This window comes from Chiroxiphia lanceolata, chromosome 6 (genome assembly GCF_009829145.1).
Source record: "Chiroxiphia lanceolata isolate bChiLan1 chromosome 6, bChiLan1.pri, whole genome shotgun sequence".
NCBI lineage: Eukaryota > Metazoa > Chordata > Aves > Passeriformes > Pipridae > Chiroxiphia > Chiroxiphia lanceolata.
Window position 1 is genome coordinate 47,064,232 of NC_045642.1, and position 17,592 is coordinate 47,081,823.

The 17,592-nt window shown below is 38.7% G+C and overlaps 1 protein-coding gene across 1 annotated transcript in view; it reads left to right on the plus strand.

Moving 5' to 3' along the window:
- The first annotated feature begins 1,106 nt into the window (after positions 1–1,106).
- SPATA7 (spermatogenesis associated 7) overlaps positions 1,107–17,592 on the plus strand; it is a 35,774-nt gene continuing 19,288 nt past the window's right edge. Inside the window, exons 1-4 of the mRNA XM_032691286.1 lie at positions 1,107–1,461; positions 11,305–11,385; positions 12,055–12,147; positions 13,138–13,185. Of these exons, the coding sequence (XP_032547177.1) occupies positions 1,107–1,461; positions 11,305–11,385; positions 12,055–12,147; positions 13,138–13,185 (577 nt within the window). The remainder of the gene's footprint in view (positions 1,462–11,304; positions 11,386–12,054; positions 12,148–13,137; positions 13,186–17,592) is intronic.

Genomic DNA, 17,592 nt, shown 5'->3' on the forward strand with positions numbered 1-17,592 from the left:
ATTAAACTGCTGGACTGATTTGAGCTCTGATTCGCCAATGGTGATATGGGGATGATGGAAGACTTCCTGAGGTGCAGGTTGATAGAGAACTTCTGTCTTTTTTAAGCTGACTTCCAGCCCAAAGAGCTCAGCAGCATCTGCAAAGCAGGATGTTAAACGCTGTAGGGCTGTTTCTGTGTGGCTGACAAGGGCGGCGTCATCAGCATAAAGCAGCTCCCAGATAAGATGGTTTAAGGTCTTGGTGTGGGCCTTCAGTCGCCTTAGGCTAAACAGGCTTCCATCAGTATGGTATTGAATGTAGATACCGTCCTCATCATCGAGGTCTGCAATGGCCCTTTGGATCATCATGATGAAAAAGACTGTGAATAAGGCCATATCAAAGGAGTACTTAATATAGCTAATGGGAATATCTGAAATTATAAGAGATATCACAACATTCAATACTCAACTACTGAAAAGCTTTTGGTAGAGTCTACACAAACTTTAAATGGGAGCTTTAAATGTGGCAGAAAGAAGGAAGAAAAGTTGTTTTCAAATACCACCTCCTTGATTTTGCTGTGATTTGAACTACATTCAAATTGTTTTTCCTAGCATGTAAGAAGATGCAGCAAACCACATTAAAAAATATGTATTTAGCCTGTAATTAATACTAATTTCTAGATAGTGAAAGTGAATGCCTTTCCAGCTGGGGCTACATGTACCCTTTTGTGAGGTGTCTGGCTGTGGAGGGGACTGCAGTGCCTCTGGCAGGTCAGTGAGAAAAATCTTCACACAAAATATACAAAAAAACTCAGAGATTTTGCATTAAGGAAAACAGCAACTTGCCCAACAAAATGTAAATATAAGCCTGTAACTTCCTCAGAAAGTTCAAATCTAGCACATCAGCATACATACATTAATCAATGGGATAAATGCTGCTTATCAAAAGTTTATTTTGTAGTTAATTTCTAAGGTGCTGCTTAAATTCTTCAGTGTAATGCACTGGGAACGCTCTAAGCTCTTGATTTGTCACTTGCTTCTCTGAAATATGAGCGATTTGCCATGTTTCTCTCTGGCATTCATTATTCTTCGACTTCCTGTCAAGTTACAAGAAATAGGTTTAGATAATGAGGGACAAAACGGGACAAAAACTTTCTCCTGGCTGCAATGCCCCCGCTGGAAGGGAGGTTTCCGGGCCCAGCCCGCCCGCTGGGGAAGGACCCGTAGGGCCCTGCGCCCCCTCGGCTCTGCCCGCCCGGGTTGGGGCTGCGAGGGCGAGGCCTCACCGCGCTCCCGCCGCCATGGCAACGGCGAGGCGGCTGAGGCGGGACCCGCCGGGCCCGGCCCGTGTCCCTCCCCGCCCCACCCGCAGCGGGGGACGAACCGCCACTGCCGCCGGGCCGAGCGCCGGCCGGCGCCGCCCCTTCGGGCCCGGCCCGGGGTATGGGCTGAGGATGGAGAGCGGCGGCAGGCGGAGCCAAGGTGCGGGGGCTCGGTGGCGGTGGAGGGCGGGGGCTGCCTGCCGGCGGGGGCTGCCTGCCGGCGGGGGCTGCCTGCCGGCGGGGGCTGCCTGCCGGCGGGGGCTGCCTGCCGGCGGGGGCTGCCTGCCGGCGGGGGCTGCCTGCCGGCGGGGGCTGCCTGCCGGCGGGGGCTGCCTGCCGGCGGGACGCGCTGCCGCCCGGCCTGCCCCGGCCGTGCGGGCTGAGGGGGTGCGGGGCGCGGCCCGTCGCGCCTCCCCTTCCCCGCTGCGGTGTGGGGGCGGGCACGGCGGGGGCCGGGCACGGAGCCTGCGGGGCACCGGGGGCCGCTCGAGGTGCTGCGGCGGGCGCTGAGGGGGCTCGAGACTCGCCCCTCTCGCACCCGAGCTGTGGGCAGCGGGGCCCGGGGGGGCGGCGGGGAGAAGAGCCAGGTGCCGGGGCTGCGAAAGAGACTGACAGCCTAGTGTCTAGAAACTCCCTAAGGGTTGTAATCCTCCGAGGGACGGGCCCTGGAACTGGCCGTCCCGCAGCCGTCATCGCACTGTGCCACTGTGTTGTACCGGCATCGAGAACCGCTATGGGCAGCTTTCAGGCAACCAGGATCTGCTGCTGCGTTTGCGAGGCCCAAATTTCTGTGCCAACTTTTTTTTGAGTCAACTTTTGTCTTCTTCAAAGCTGATATTCACGGTTTGTTATAGTGGATGGTAGCCTGTGTGTTCAACATCGCATGGCATTTGGCTGCAGATCCAAGTATTTTGGCTTGGGACTTTAATGCAAGTGTAGTTGAAAAATAAAAGACTCAAAAGCTTTGAAGGTCTTATAAAATGATTCCTTACACACGTTTAACCATCTGTGGGCTGCTCTGGTGCTCTGTTCCTATAGTCTTATGGGTGTTGGTCATTCATGATAAAAACAGGCGTAAACACGCAAAAATGTCTGCATGAACCAACTCTGAAATAAGATATTTTTAGATATGAACTGGATTACATGCATAATATAAAACTATGGTAGGAATTAGTCTGTTCTGCACTGTAATGTCAAAATTATACATAGCTGCATGAGGTCAGAGCCTTTGAGATAACGTTATGCTTTCGTGTTGCATCTCAGTGTCAATTCCAGTCTTTGGAGACAGTGACAAATGTCACTTCAGAAGTCTGATAGCAAAGTAGAGCTTGAACATGAATTCTAACACTACATGGGGATATAAAATTCAGAACAAAAACTAGTATCTTGTGCATCCAGTTTTTATGCTCTCTTATATAGTGGGAAGGCAATTTTATTACAGATTTATTCTTTTTCTGACTCTTCTTGTTTTTGGTTGTCAGAATACTTTTATAGACAATCAGAAAGCATGCTGATTGTTGACTATAAAATGTGAATATGTAGGAAGTAGGTTCTAAATTTCATTCAGGTTGCAGCAAGCTTTGTTTGAATGACTTCTGTTTAACAGAAAAAAAGGTTCAAAAGTAGGAAAGAACCTACCATGTGTGTGTTAACAGGGGAAGCTACTCTGCATAGAAGGTTATGATGGAGTCCGTAGTGTGTGACTGGACAGCCCAATGTCTGGGTTCAGAGGCACACAGGAAGGATTCTTACAGAGAACAAGGATTAGCACAGGCACAGATAATAATTCCTTACACTGAACTACCCTGAAAATTTGTGTACCTGAGCAAACTTGGCAGAGCAGCCATTGGATTGCTTGCAGACAGTTTAAGAAAGAGAGAGAATAACACATCATATTTACGGTTTCAGTGTAAGACAGTTGTATCTACACACTGTCCATCCAAAACATTAATGCAGAAGAGGTGAGATACCCTATTGCATGCCCTTGTGTGTTCTGTGCAAAGTTTATTGTTCCTACTTTGCCTCATTATCGTAAAGAAAGAACCAAAACTTTTTATTTGTTTTGTATCAGGGTTTGATTTGTCTAGTGAGAATACTGAACAAACAGAATTCTTTTTTTTTTTAATATATTGAACTATATAGGATTTGTGTGTAGGTCTTTTCAAAGTTCAAATAAGGCTGAGGGGTTTTTTCCCCCATAGAAATCTCGAAGAATTAATCCGTTATGTTTTTCCCTAATTCCAGGTATAGACCTCAAAGTTATTTACGGTAGTAATTTCAGGAGTCAGTTAATATACTCACAGATTTGTAGCATGACCTCAAATAATCTGAATACTGTAATTTTAAACCAGCTCTGTTAAATCCAGTCTTCTGCATTGGGCTGTTTAATTCCCACAGCCAGCGATTTGCACGTACAATGAAATCATACACTTACTGTTAGTCAATGACACACATTTATGCCACTTTTATAATAGTGGGAAAGTCATCGTTACTTCTGCATGGAGGCTGCTGTTAGGTTTAGGCAGTTTGCACAGGCTTCAAAGATTCTAAAATTAAATTAAAATACTTCGCACATTTTCAGACAACACCATTTTACTTAGATTTTTACTGCATTGCAGTAAATCCTTGCATTAATTTGACTGGAACTGAAAGGGTGTTAACACAGATCTGTGACTTCTGAACTGCTTTTTTTCTTTGTATTTCTTCATTTGCCACTTGAACAAACAGCTTGTTAAACTCAAGCATTATTTGGTAGTATCAGTTCAGTTTTCCAGAAGTTGAGTTTAACCATTAGTCAAATAGTCTATTGAGTTTTAATCACTTAATGTGATTAATCCCATCTCCATTCAGCAAATAAGTTTGTATAAGGACTTAAGTGCCAAATTGGTCCCATTTCATTGAAGGTTTCTTACATGCTTCAAGTGAAATACCTGTTAAAGTAAACAGTATTCAAACCATTAACCCTACTAGCTTCCTTTCTTCAGATTGTACCCTGCAACTTTCTCTATAGCACAGTGGGTCAAGGTTTCTCTGCTCTGCATTCTGGGCAAGGCTATCTGTGCATTAGACTTCAGCTAAACTATTTCCAGGTAGAAATAGGAGAGGGTGGAATTTAATAGCACTAAGGGGACGAGGGAGGGGGCATTCTTGTAGGCACAGATTATACTAACAAGGGAGGTTTTTTTCCATACATGTAGAAGAACCTACATATCGTGTGTCTGTATGTTTAGACATATATTATATATATATATACATATATTTTATCTCTTGGTCTGTGTGACAGTAGATATTGAAACACTTTCAAACTGCATGTTCGTAGGATGGCATGTTGAGTTCCACATAGCAGTAGAAGTCAGAGCACACAGTGGTTGTGTAGGATGTGCTCATGAGGTTGTGATCTAGCACCCTTGAATAGTAGCACCATTCCCCCAGGGGAGTTGTTATGGCACATAATAGCATATGCTCCTGGATTACCATGTGCCTTCTTGCACAGGCACAACTATCCAGGGAACTCAGGTTAGTAACCCTGTAAGACAGCAGTGTCTGAACTGTGGTACGAGTATTGATAGTTGTTCACCTTTCACTTAGTAGTAGCATATAGTCACTGCTGGAACACCATCCCTCACACACCCTTCCAAAAAACCAGAAACTGCAGGTGCCACAGCTAATTCCAGAGATGCTGCCCAAGCAAATGATCATAAGAATCATAGAATTGTTAAGGTGGGAAAAGACCTTTAAGATTATCAAATCCAACCATCAGCCAGGACCACCCCCATGTTCACCATTAAACCATGTTCTCAAGTGCCATATCCACATGTTTTTTGAACACTTCCAGGCATTGTGACTCCACTGTTTCCCTACGCAGTCAATGCTTTCTAAGCCAATGCTTTACAACCCTTTCCATGAAAAAAAAATTCCTAATATCTAATCTAAACCTCACCTGGCACAAGTTGAGGCCATTTCCTTTCATCATGTCGTTGATTACCTGGGAGAAGAGACCAACACCCTCTTCACTACAACCTCCTTTCAGGTAGTTGTAGAGAACTGACTAAAGTTCATTTGCTTCTGACTGCATCTTGTATTGCCAAATGTGCTACTGACACACAGCTCTTTGTTTCTTTTGGAGTATGAATAGAGCAATAACTTGCATCCAAAACTTCCCTTAAAGGCCACACCTGTAGCTAGAAAAATTTTAACAAATATTTTTCGAGAATTATTTCATCAAATATGACTCAGTATCTTTTCAGGCTACTGTGCTATTTCATTAGATTTCTTAAATTTTTCAGGGAAGGGTTTGACTCTTGAAACTGAAACATAATTTTGATTGCATGGCTTTAATTTATGCAGACTGTTATTAGATTATTAGTTGTAAAGGACTGAGGGACCTAACTCTTAGGCACTAGGAGTACATGTAAAGAAGAGCTTTTGTGTAATCCAGCACATTAAGTGTATAAATAGCACCCATCTAATTAATGGCTTAGAAGGTTGTGTGTAGTGCATATCAAGGCATGTATCACCTTCATCATATTTTGTCTCTGACACAAATGATCCCATGCAAAATCTAGATAGAATATTTGGACTTTTATGAAATCAGGGCATTGTGTTTTCTTGGGGCTTTATCAAGTTTGGCAACAGAAAATTTAGGTAGTAATGACTATTTTTAACTGAATTGTGCCACTTCTTAACAAATCTTAAATGTGATTCTGTTAAAGCTGGCTTCACATCTACAACTTTATACTCTCAGAATTGGTAGGAGTTTTGTTATCACTGAAATCAGAAAAGAATCCAAGAGGCTTCTGTTTTCCTTGCAGGAATAAGGAAAAAAATACAGGTGTGATTATTAAGTACTCACTGTAACTTTCAAATAAAATGAAATACTGTCTGCATTCCGTAAGTGGCTAAATCTAAAGCCACGTTTGAAGGTCTCTCCTGATTGCATTGGTGTTGTGAAAAACTAGTGGGTTTACCCCTTCTCCTAAAGGAGGAGTCTGTGGGTGGGTCACTGCTCTCTGCTGGCCCTTCGTTCTATCTAGTTCTGCATCTACTAGCCAACTTCAGCCATTAGAATAAGAACTAGGACTATTGTCAGTGACCGGGTAGGAGAAAACAAATCAATACACATTTTTTAGAGAAAATAATTCTGTTCTGTGTTCTTTCCCAGATATGTAACTAAAGGGTAAGTACTAGTCAGCCAAGGATAAGCAACCAGAGAAGCTTAAACTAGATGACCAGTTGTAGTATTCATAGCACCTCGAAAGCCACAGCTGAGCAAGTAGGGGATGGTTGAGGGGAGGAATGACCACAGGTAAGGAGAAGGCGGCAAACTGGGGACATGGAAGGGGTTTAGGGGATATGGTATGAAAGATGTGAGCTACATGGATAGGAGAGCAGACCTCATTAGTAGTAATATTAGTAGAGTATGTTGTTTTTTTTTTTTTTGGGTATATCATCATGCTAATATAAAAGACAAGTAGTTAGAAATAGAAAAATTAGTTTCTTATTTAAATAAATTAAGTTTAAATCCAGTGTGGATCTTCTTAATCAGGTTAATCTTTTAATGTACTTTCAGATATCAGTTTTTACTCTGTATATTTCTGTGTTGCATTCATATGCACAACAATTTCTGTAGCATAAAGAGGTAATGGATACTTCAGTTTAAAAATTCGCATAGTACCAAAAGGAGAGGAATGTGTATTTCAGGGCATAGTTTCATTCCTTTAAATATGACCTTGTCAGATATATTACATTAAATGCTTAAAGGAGTTTCTGTCACTGCTTGAATTCATTTTGGATTTCACAGAGATTATTTAAACCACTTTTGTTCCTTCCTCAGCATGTGTACAGCATTAGTGCTGTAGTGTACTGTTAGTTGTATGGAGTTAGAAGAGTGAATTCATAGCAGGAAGCCTACTGAAAAGATCACTAAACTAGTTGGTGGAACAAAGGTGGTAGTGATAGAGCATCCTTGACTTGCATGAAATCCACAGCACAAACCTTCTGCATGTAGTTGCCTGAATTACCCACTTGAACAAAGGTGTCTCTAACTATTTCAGGTTTAGAGCATTGAGATTTTGGGGAAAAGAGGGAAAAGAGCTGTCAGCGGAAGAAGCAAGAATACCAGACCTTTAGTGTAGTGGCTAAAGCATTTGTGCAGAGCATTTGTCAGCTTGGGCCCTTTTCAGCCTGAGAGGGATCAAATCAAACAGTTCTGGTCTGTTAGAGATAGGGGTGCTTTCTACATTGCCAGCTGAGAGGAAGCAAGAGTCTCGGAGCCACAAAAAAAACCCCAATGCACAAAAGGGTTAAAATATCCTGGCAGAGTGATAAAAATACTCCTCTGGAACAGCTGGGGAGACCTGAGGTCTAAATCCATCTTGGTCTGAAGGTTGTTTGAACCCAAGCTAAGGTCTAGGAACTGCCCTTTGGAAATTATAGTGTTCACACATCTCTGCACAGTTAAGTAAAGGCTTTTTGTCTTGTAGTGCTGGATTTAGATGCCTATATCCAATATCCCACCTCCAGTCTCTGTATTTTTTATGGATTGTCTTTTAAGTAACAAGTCTTGGTGGGTAAGATTAGCCTGATAGATTTTTTTCAGTATATGTTATTTGCTGTGGCTGAAGTACACACTTGTTATAAAAATAGCAAGTCTAATACTTGTGTTTAAAATCTTTCCTGGGAGAACATTGTAATGAAAGACTGGGCTTCTCTCCAGTACATATTCACTTTCCAAATCTGAAATGGCTTTGTAGAAAAATGATTTCCATAAATTCTCCATATCCACTAACAACCAGGAAGCAAAGTAACAAATAGAAACCACCAATTTTCATCATTTTTAAGACTGTAAAAATAGAATTAAAGATAGGATGCATTTAAAATGAAAATATAATTTAAACAAAATATCTTAAAAATCACTTTGAAATAATATAATTATTACTTAACTTAGATACCAGCTGGAAAAAATTATAGGGAAAGGTTTTTTTATTTTTTTCTCTTCTTTGTTGCACAGTGTCACACAAGGAACTAAAAGATCAAATGAATTTCTAAAAGTTCTTAATATGTTTTCTATCTGTACTTCAGGAGAACGCTCATTATGGGAATCCCGATTTTATAGTCAGTTCAGACAATCCACTTATATCTGTGAGGAAATTTATGTTTAAATCACATGTATCATGTATCAAAGATAGTTTTGTAGTTATCTTCCTTTTGTTTGGCTTATATTTGATTAACTGTGTAATTTACTGAAAATCCCACCTACACCTTTAAAAGGATCTTTACATATTTAAGCCTTCAACTTAAGTTGCTTCTGCTGTTGTGCAGATAACTTTGAAAACACAGCCTGAAGCTAACCAAATACCTGTGCAAGTCAGAAGACAACGTGAAATTATAGTTGTGAAACATTTGACCATTAACACTTCCTACCTTACTTCAGTCGGGTAGAAATATCCTCCACATATCCTCTGACATTAGCAACATGCACCTTCATTGTAAATATTTGACACTTTAAAAAGCAGTTTGGAGTTTCAGACTGGAAATATTGGGAGAGTATTGTAAGCTGACTTCAGTGTAGAAAATGTACATTTGAAGGAACATGTATGTGAAACAGCCTGGAATCCTAAGGAACCAAAAATTTGCTTATTTGCCTTTTATGTTTCAGTAGAACTGAACATTATTTTAGCCAAATTAGTTTCTTTGACTCTTTTTCTGTGATAAATTTTCTACATGTTTTGTGAAAACAGGTGGTTGACAGAGAGAGCCCTCAGTGACACCCAGCTTACAGGAACAGCTGAGGTACGTTGTTTGGCCTGGAAGTTAGAGAATATAGGAGCAAGCACCATAGGATACCATGGGTGGACCATAGGAAGCCTTCATCACAAGTTCTGCTGTTTGTGGAAATACAAGAAAATGTAGTATGCCAGAATAGAGGGCCCCTAGAATCCAACCATATATTAAAAAAAACCAAAACACTGTTCAGTATTAACTTTTACCCAGCAAGGAAATATTCTAAACAGCAAGAAGATGTTGTTTGTTAATGGTGTGCAAGTTTTCAATGAGTCCAGTACCAGAAGGGCTGCAATCCTGGCATTTCATGGGTATCCTAAAATATGAGCAGTTGTGAATGCTTTTATTTAAGGTTTTTACACTTCCTGAAACAGGCGTCAAAATTGTAATGGCCTAGGTATTTTCTAAGGAAGTTCAGGGATACTTGTGAAAGCGCTGAGTACACGTTATCCTGCAATTAAGCAGGAGCAGGGTTGCAAATCCATCTGGTTGGATCAGGGACTTGAAAAATTTCTTTGGCGGCACAGAAATTAGAACATGCAGGGGGAACTGAGATTTGGGAACATAGTGCCTGAACAAAGGCTGTGACATCTTAACAAGAGATGTTGTGTTTGCAGTGCGTTTTGGATTTCTGTAAATCAGGGGTTGCTGTGTGGAGTGGGAGTGACTCCTGTGCTGCCCACATGTCCACAGCCAAAATAAAGGACACAGAAATGTTTTTAAGTTCTTCTTCCTGACATTTTCTGACAGTTTTTCTTGCCAATGAAATACTGGTCCTGACTTTTTTTCCTCCTACCCTCTTCCCCCAGATACAGATTAGTTGTAAAGGACAAAACCAACAGCCAGTAGTTTTTTCCATAGAATTTATTCTGTGCCATCTGCTGGTGATGTGAAGCAAGTGAACATTTCAAAATCGTCTGGATTCTCTGTAATGCTGAACAGTTGCGTCTCCAGCTGAAGACAGTAAAAGCAACAGGTTTCTGAGTGTCTCTTATCATCTTTAACTCAGGACAAAGTCATTTATTTACTTGAAGAGAATCTACTGTAGTTATAACAATGTCTCTGCGTTTTTAAGATGACCTTGCTTACTTTTCTATGATTCTGTCACATAAGAATGAGTTAGAGGTGCTGTTGTAAGCATTGATCTGACAATACCACGTCTGCCTCCCTCTAGAATTATAACCTAGCTCTGAACTACAGAAAATAATGGAATATTTAGGTTATTTTTGGGAATTGTGACTAGAACACTTCTTATTCTCAGATGTCTGCTATAATCTAGATTTCTGATATATGGGTGGGGTTTTTATCATTAGGTGAAAATTTTATCGACTGAAATGTTATCATCTAACATTCAAGTCCTCTAGAAGACTTGCATTCTTTAAATGTGGACATTGTAACTTCAGGAAGTGACGGGTTTCAGGGTGGATCCAGCTATACTGTGAATACCACACATATATAGTAGTGTATGGTAGAGAAATATAATACATGAACAGGAAAGAAAGCCTTTATTGACAGAGGTTTACAGTCATTATGGAGACAGTAATTCTAAATCTAATGAATTTTTGCTAGTTTGGAATTTTAATATTTTAAAAATAATTTAGCATTGTTTGTCCCTGTGTATGCTTAAATCACAAATTAGGAAGAATTGTATCACAAGGGGAATTTAAAATGAGCCATTTGAAATTGATATGGGTGAGCAGGATTGTTGTCCTTTGGCTTTAGAGAAAACAGTATAAAGATAAAACAATTGCAGGACAGTTAGCATTTTCACTATTATTGCAAACACTACCTCTAATACTGGGAAGCCACAGAAGCCTGCACTCTATAAAGGCTGACTTTTGAAAGTATGAAATCCTTATAGAAATTCAAGATTGCCCTGGTACTTGTTGTGCTTTGTAGGAGAGGAGATTGAATCTGTTGATACATATTTAGTGTCATTTCACAACAGTGTTCTAAAGGCATTGCAGATTCCTAATTCATGTGCCACTTTTTAAATCACATTTCCCCTGTATCTTGGTGTTTAGATTAAGTTACTTAACTACACTGTTGTATTTCAGTAATAATAGAACAATTAAATAAGATTTTTTTCCCTCAGTGAAAAAGGTCCACTAGAACCATTCATAAATTCCTTGGAGAAAGATTCTAACTTTGTCTTTGTAAAAATACACTTTGGGATTTTTTTTTTTCTAACTTTCGGTTTTTCTTTGACATTTTGTTAAAGTGAGTGAACACCCACCTGCTGTCATTCCCAGATGTGGTCCAACAAGTCCATTTAAAGGGCACTTAAGTACTAAGAGTAATGGTAAGTAACTTGTACTTTCATCAGAAGATTGACATGGTTCCTCTTATGTCAATTAATTTATTTTATGATTAAAATGTTATTATTATTAAAACCTTTTCATCAAGCTATTTGGTGAAGTTTATAGCACTTAGATTTAGTATGCTTTACTGAAAATGCTCTCAAGGGGTAAGTTTTGCCTTGACTGTACTGCTGGCTATAAATAGGTAGCAAGACAACCAAATATATAAAGATGTCACATCTCTGTTAGCTGGAATATATATATGTGGTTACCACTTAAAGAGTCCTTGAGGTTAAAAATATTCCTTTACAGTCAGTAGTTTACATGGGCTAGTGTATGTTTCTGTGCCATCCTTGCACCTCAGACACTTTTTTTTCAAACAAGCATAGAGGGAAGAAACAGGAAGTTTCCATGCTGACATTTTCGTAGTCCAATTTCAGCCACTTTTGTAGCTATTTATTGAGTTAGTGGGCTCAGTGGGAAAAGACAAAGGAGACACAATGGTTTCATGTGATAGTAACTGGCAAAGAAGAATGGCTGCCATTGAGCAAAGAAGTTAAGCACACTGTAATTTAAGCTTTATGACTTTGAATTGAAGTTAATAACAGTTTAAAATTGTAGTATTCTTGTTCTCGCCTTTGTAGTGTTTCAAATGTATTTTAATCTTACAGCTTTCTGCATAGACTCATCTCGAAGTCTGACTAACCAATACCTCATCAGAGATCACATGATGTGTCATTATAACAGGATGCTTTCAGCCAAAGGTAAAAACCTGCATGTATGAATGAACTTTCTACCCCCAAATTTAGCTCATTCCTTCAGAAGATGCTCATATCAAGAAGGAATGAACTGGATTGTAGTAAGTGTACAGTTATTCCTGTTTCTTACTGAAACCGGAATCAGCAAGGAGATATAACCGCTACTTAATACTTTTATATTATTGAGATTGGAATTTTTATATTAAAACCTTTTCGTTAAGTGTTACCAAATATATTACCTTAATTTTACAGTATTTAGTGCTTTAATGGTCTCCTTCGACTTTTCTTGAAGTTATTCTGTGATTTTGATATATGATGAAATGATGAAATAATGAATTAATAATTAATTCAATTAACTCTAATAATTAATAAATAATGAAATAACATGCTGAACTGAAAATCATGGTGACAGTCACAATAGCAAAGATACAGAATTTATTTTAGGAATGAAGGTAGAACATTTTCAGTTAAACTCAGACCACTATGTCTTTTTTTATAATTTATATTTTATAATTTAATAATTATATATTTTATAATTTTTTAATTTCAAAAATTTTATTATCTTTTGTTTTTACTACAGTGAATATAGTAGCGAGTTTTAAGGAGCGTGTGTTTGCAAATGAGAAAATCGAGTTACTGGTAGAATCCACACTCACAAATATACTGTTATCTCTTATGTAACATATTCAATATCCTTGGTATGCAGGTAAATGCCATCAGCACAAAATGTACAGAAACCTTGTGTAAAGAATCTTCATTTAAGTGATGATTCTTACTTTAAATATGTGTTTTACCCAAACAGCTTTATCTTGCAAATTCTCTGAATGTATTAATATGAACCTAATACTTTAAGTATTTGGTAACTATCATGTTTTAAAATAGAGAAGAATTAAATTAGTCTTTGTTCTGTATTGGTTTATTGCTATTTTTTCCCACCTCTCACATATATGAAGTAAATACTGAATCATTCCCATTTGGTGTTTTTCTCATTTTTAGCAGCTGTAGACTGCTCAGTGCCCAAAAGTAGGCTGACCAGCATCAAATGTAAGTACTTGTGATATATATATTCTGCAAAAGCTTCTGTAAAACTTACTTAACACAAGAGCCAGAGAAATAGAAGAGTAACAACAGAATATAATAAAGCATTCCTGTATCTGCTTGTTTATTCAGCTTTTTGCATCATTTTCCAGCTAACTGTAAGAATCTGCAGCAAATGTGAGACCAGTGAGATGGATCTCATCTGTCAGTGATGACTTGTGCTTAGCATGACAGTTAATTTTGCTTAGTATCCTTTTCATCCACACAGGCAGATGAAAATGGAGCACATAAGGAGAATTTCAACATTTTCTCCTGTTGTGTGATATGATGTAAGCTTAAACACTCAAGAAGAGAGCTTAGTAGTGCCAGGTAAAGAGAAATTTTGGGAATGTGGGCACCTGGGAACCGAGGCTGAAACTTCTTGTTCCGTTGTGCAGAAAACAGAGCCAATCACAACCACACAGCCCCACAGCCTGGATTAAACTGCAGTTAATTTTTCTGCAAGTTGTCTAATTTCTTAACACTGTTTAAAGATACCATTATTGTAGTCTTACTTCATGGCGTTAGCCAAAGTGCAGTACTTTCAAATAACTGATTTATGAATAACTAAATGAATATATAAGTCAAAGTGGATAAATAGCAGCTGTTTGTTAAAATATCAAAGATATATTTCTGTTATCTATCTGTCTTTAATGCAGTTAGAAAAGGTTCTTCATTCTCCAATTTCATATTCAGTTACAACTGCTGAGGTACTGGAGAAAACGGAAGTCTTTTTTAAGGATGGAAAGTTAAATCTTCTAATGACTGAATACTTTGTGGTTAGTATCAAATTCAATCAAGCCAAAGTGATGCTACCTTTTAAAAGTATCAAGAGTAACTAAGATATCAATCATCCTTTTGGCAGACTCAATTTCATTAGTACTTTTTTCAGTACTTCGGCATAAAGAGTTGAGACTGAATTAAGCAATGAGCTGCACTAGGATCGGAGATGCTATGTGGGCTTGCCTTCTGCTTTCAAACGGTACAGCACAAGTAGTAACAGTATTGCAGGGATATTTAAAGCCTCTGATTGCAGTAGGAATTTCAAATCACCTATTCTGCAGAGTCACCTGAAAAATGTCTTACTTCTCATGCTCCACCTCTACTGAGCTTTTGTTTGAAACAAGCATGAAAATAGAGGGTTGGTGTAAGAAGAATATTTACAGCTATGTGTTTCTGTAATGAAAAACTCATGTAGCTTTTCTTTCTGCATCTGCTAGAATCTTTGCTAGACTAATTAACAATTAGTCTTCCATACCTTTTCATGTCTTGAGTTTTTCTCAACACCAACAAATGCCTGTTTATTTTAGAGTCTGCTATCTTTACAGATAAAATGCTTCTGAGCTGATAGCTTGTGTGATTCACAGTGGAATGAGCTTCCTTAAATAATGAGTTCATTTTGGGAGACAGCGACAGTGCCTTAACCTTAACAGATAATTGTCCTGACACTTACAGGTGTGCTCTGAGGAAATTTCCATTTCAGATGGCAAGGCTTTGTGCAATACATTTCTCTTCCAGTTCATCCTACTCAGACTGCTGTCTGACTATGTACCTCTGTCCTGGTCACAGACAGAACATTAATCTGCTGTACAGAGTGCGATGGGAACATTTCACTGTTGTTGCTGCTTTTATTTTTACCCATCTATTTGGTAAAACTGGTACACTAAATTCTTGCTAAAGAACAAGCTGCTGCTGCTGTATTTTATCTTATTAGAAAATGCATACAACCAGCACAGCCCTAGAAGATATTTCTTATTCATGAGAGAAAAAAACCTGGAAGATGGGGGGGGAAATGAAGCCTTTTATTACAAAAAAATTCCTTGATTTACCTACAGTTATTCTAGCTTAAGACTTGGGAGTGCTAATTCTTACTCGGAATTTATTATATTCCCAAAATAAAGCTGGCTCCTAAAGTGAAACTGAACATCATAGTTAAGGATTTGGATCCTAGTCAGTAACACAGGATTCATTTGGAAGTAATGTTAGATTTACTTCTTGGTCTCACAGAACTGAGTATACATCATGGTTAAATGGATCTTCTTTTTATCCTTAGATTTAGCTCAGTTCTAACATACAGTTTGTTTCCTTGATGTTCTGCACTGAGCAGAATTGCACAATTATCAAGTGAAAATGAATTTACTAGTTTTTAAAATCTGTTTAACAAAGCAATAAATAATGTTGTATTTTTTTTCCCTTAAAAGTGGCTTCTCAAGACAGTTTTATGTCTCTGCCTCACTTTTCAGGTTTCATATTTTTAGGTGCTTTATGTTCCCTAATAAAAATTAGAGTGCCAAGTTAAAGGAAAAAATCTAAATAATAAAGCAAGCTTATGTAAACAATAGAATTCTTATTAGAATATTCCTCAGTGTAGTGTTTTTACTTTGCAGTGAGGGCACCATCAGAGTTTATTTGTCCTCCTTGAACTTCCTAATCAAGATAGGACTTCTGCCAACACTAGATCAGTCAGAAAAGTCTTGGAAACTTCCAGGGATGGAGATTCTGAACCCTGAGAAACCTCTTCCACTGTCACAATATTTGTGGGTCTAAAAGGTTTTTTTCATGTATCCAATTCAAACACTGTCGGGACTAGAACTAAATTTACTTGAAAGCATTTATCTTGGCAATTCCAGTTTTGAAGGGCATATTTTGGATGGTGGATTGTAAGGGTTATAGATGCCATAGCTAAAATTGTTGTTTCATGATGGTCAGTGGCAGAAGTGTCTCAACTGCAACAGATAGGTCCAGGATTTTCATGTGTGCATTTGTACCAGATACTGAAGATTATCCTTTCTTAATAAGAGCCTTTGAAGATTTCTATTGCTACTCAGTGTGTGCATGTAACTGGTATTTTTTTTTTCTGACCTGCTTCCTTCACATGTTCCATCTGACTGAGATGACTTCACAGATAAGGAACTCCACCATGCAGGCTGAAATTTGTGCAGAGTTATCAAAGGGATAATTCCATGGGACACATCTACTTTCAAATTCATCATTATTGGTCTCACTGTCTTCAGGGTATTTAAGGTTAAGACTACACAGGCATACCTTGTTCAGTATCTGCAGTATTCTCATAAACTCTAGATGTTTAGAATGAAATTGAAAATCATTTCGATTTTATTTCGTACCTAAAATTAGAGTAGTTGCGTTTTTTCCTACCGTTCTGTGCATTGTTCATCAAGAACTACAGATTTCTGTACTGTGATAATAGCACAACCGAGTGGTCCATGTTTAGGTGTTAAGCTCAGTGCAACATATCATTTGTAGAGTCTCTGGAAATCCACTGGAGAATAATTTTTCTTCCTCTGCCTTTTGTGAAACAGATTAATGTGGTGATGATTGCCAATAGCTCAGACAGTACGAGTTTTTAAAAATGTGCTGAGGAAGAAAAGTAATGGAAAAGGATTTTTAGAATATTTTCAAAACAATTGCTGTTTTCTTGCTGGAGATGGGACACATAATTTATCCAGGCTCAGTTGCAACTTCAGTGTGATTGAATGTCAGCGGTGTCTCTGTAATGTCACTGAGAATGAGGGGTTTACAGCTCTATTCCCCCAGTAGTCCTGTGCCTGTCATTGCTTCAACTGAAGCATAATATTAACTTTTTTCTTTTCTTTTTGTACTCCATGTCTTATTACTTATTGCATCCCAAATGAGTTTGCTGTTCCCCCTCTATTTCAAAAGAGATTTGGGCAGTGAAGTAAATTTTCAATTTGAAATTATAAGATTTATTAATAGCATAGAGTTACAAAACAGAATTCCCACAGATAGTGTTAAAAAACATCCCCTGAAAATATGCTTCATGTACTGCTAAAATAGCAGGTGAGTATTTCCCTTTGGGGTTGTTGCCATGAATCAATCATTAGTGTTTAAGAATTAAACATGATACTGTAGTTGGCATTCTTCCTGGCCATCTGAATGTGTTCTGTCCTTAAAGTGGATTTAGTTTCCACTGTTCTTTTCCTGGTATCATAGCTGGCAGCGAAGTAGGCAAGGTGCCATGCCCCTGGGCTAGCAGTGAGCATGTTCCTGTGTATTAGATCAGCCTTATTGACTTAAAATAGTTGTTAGAATGTGAAACTTCTTGAAATGTGAAACTTCTATGTTCAGAATTAGTCCAAGCATGTTGATTGATACCAGTGGCCATTAGAAGTCTGTGGTTGTGGAATTTGAGCCAGAAAACTTGACAAAAACTATGCCAAGTAAGACAGCTGCTGCTACACATGCCTGGTTTCTAACAGTACTAACTTTTCAACCCATGTGTTTAGAGATTTTTCCACAGGGCATATTGATAGTACAGACTGAACCCAGTGATTAGTGAGCTTGGGAATGCAGGTCTCTTTGATACTGGGGGGGGGGGGAGAAGAAGAAGGGAAA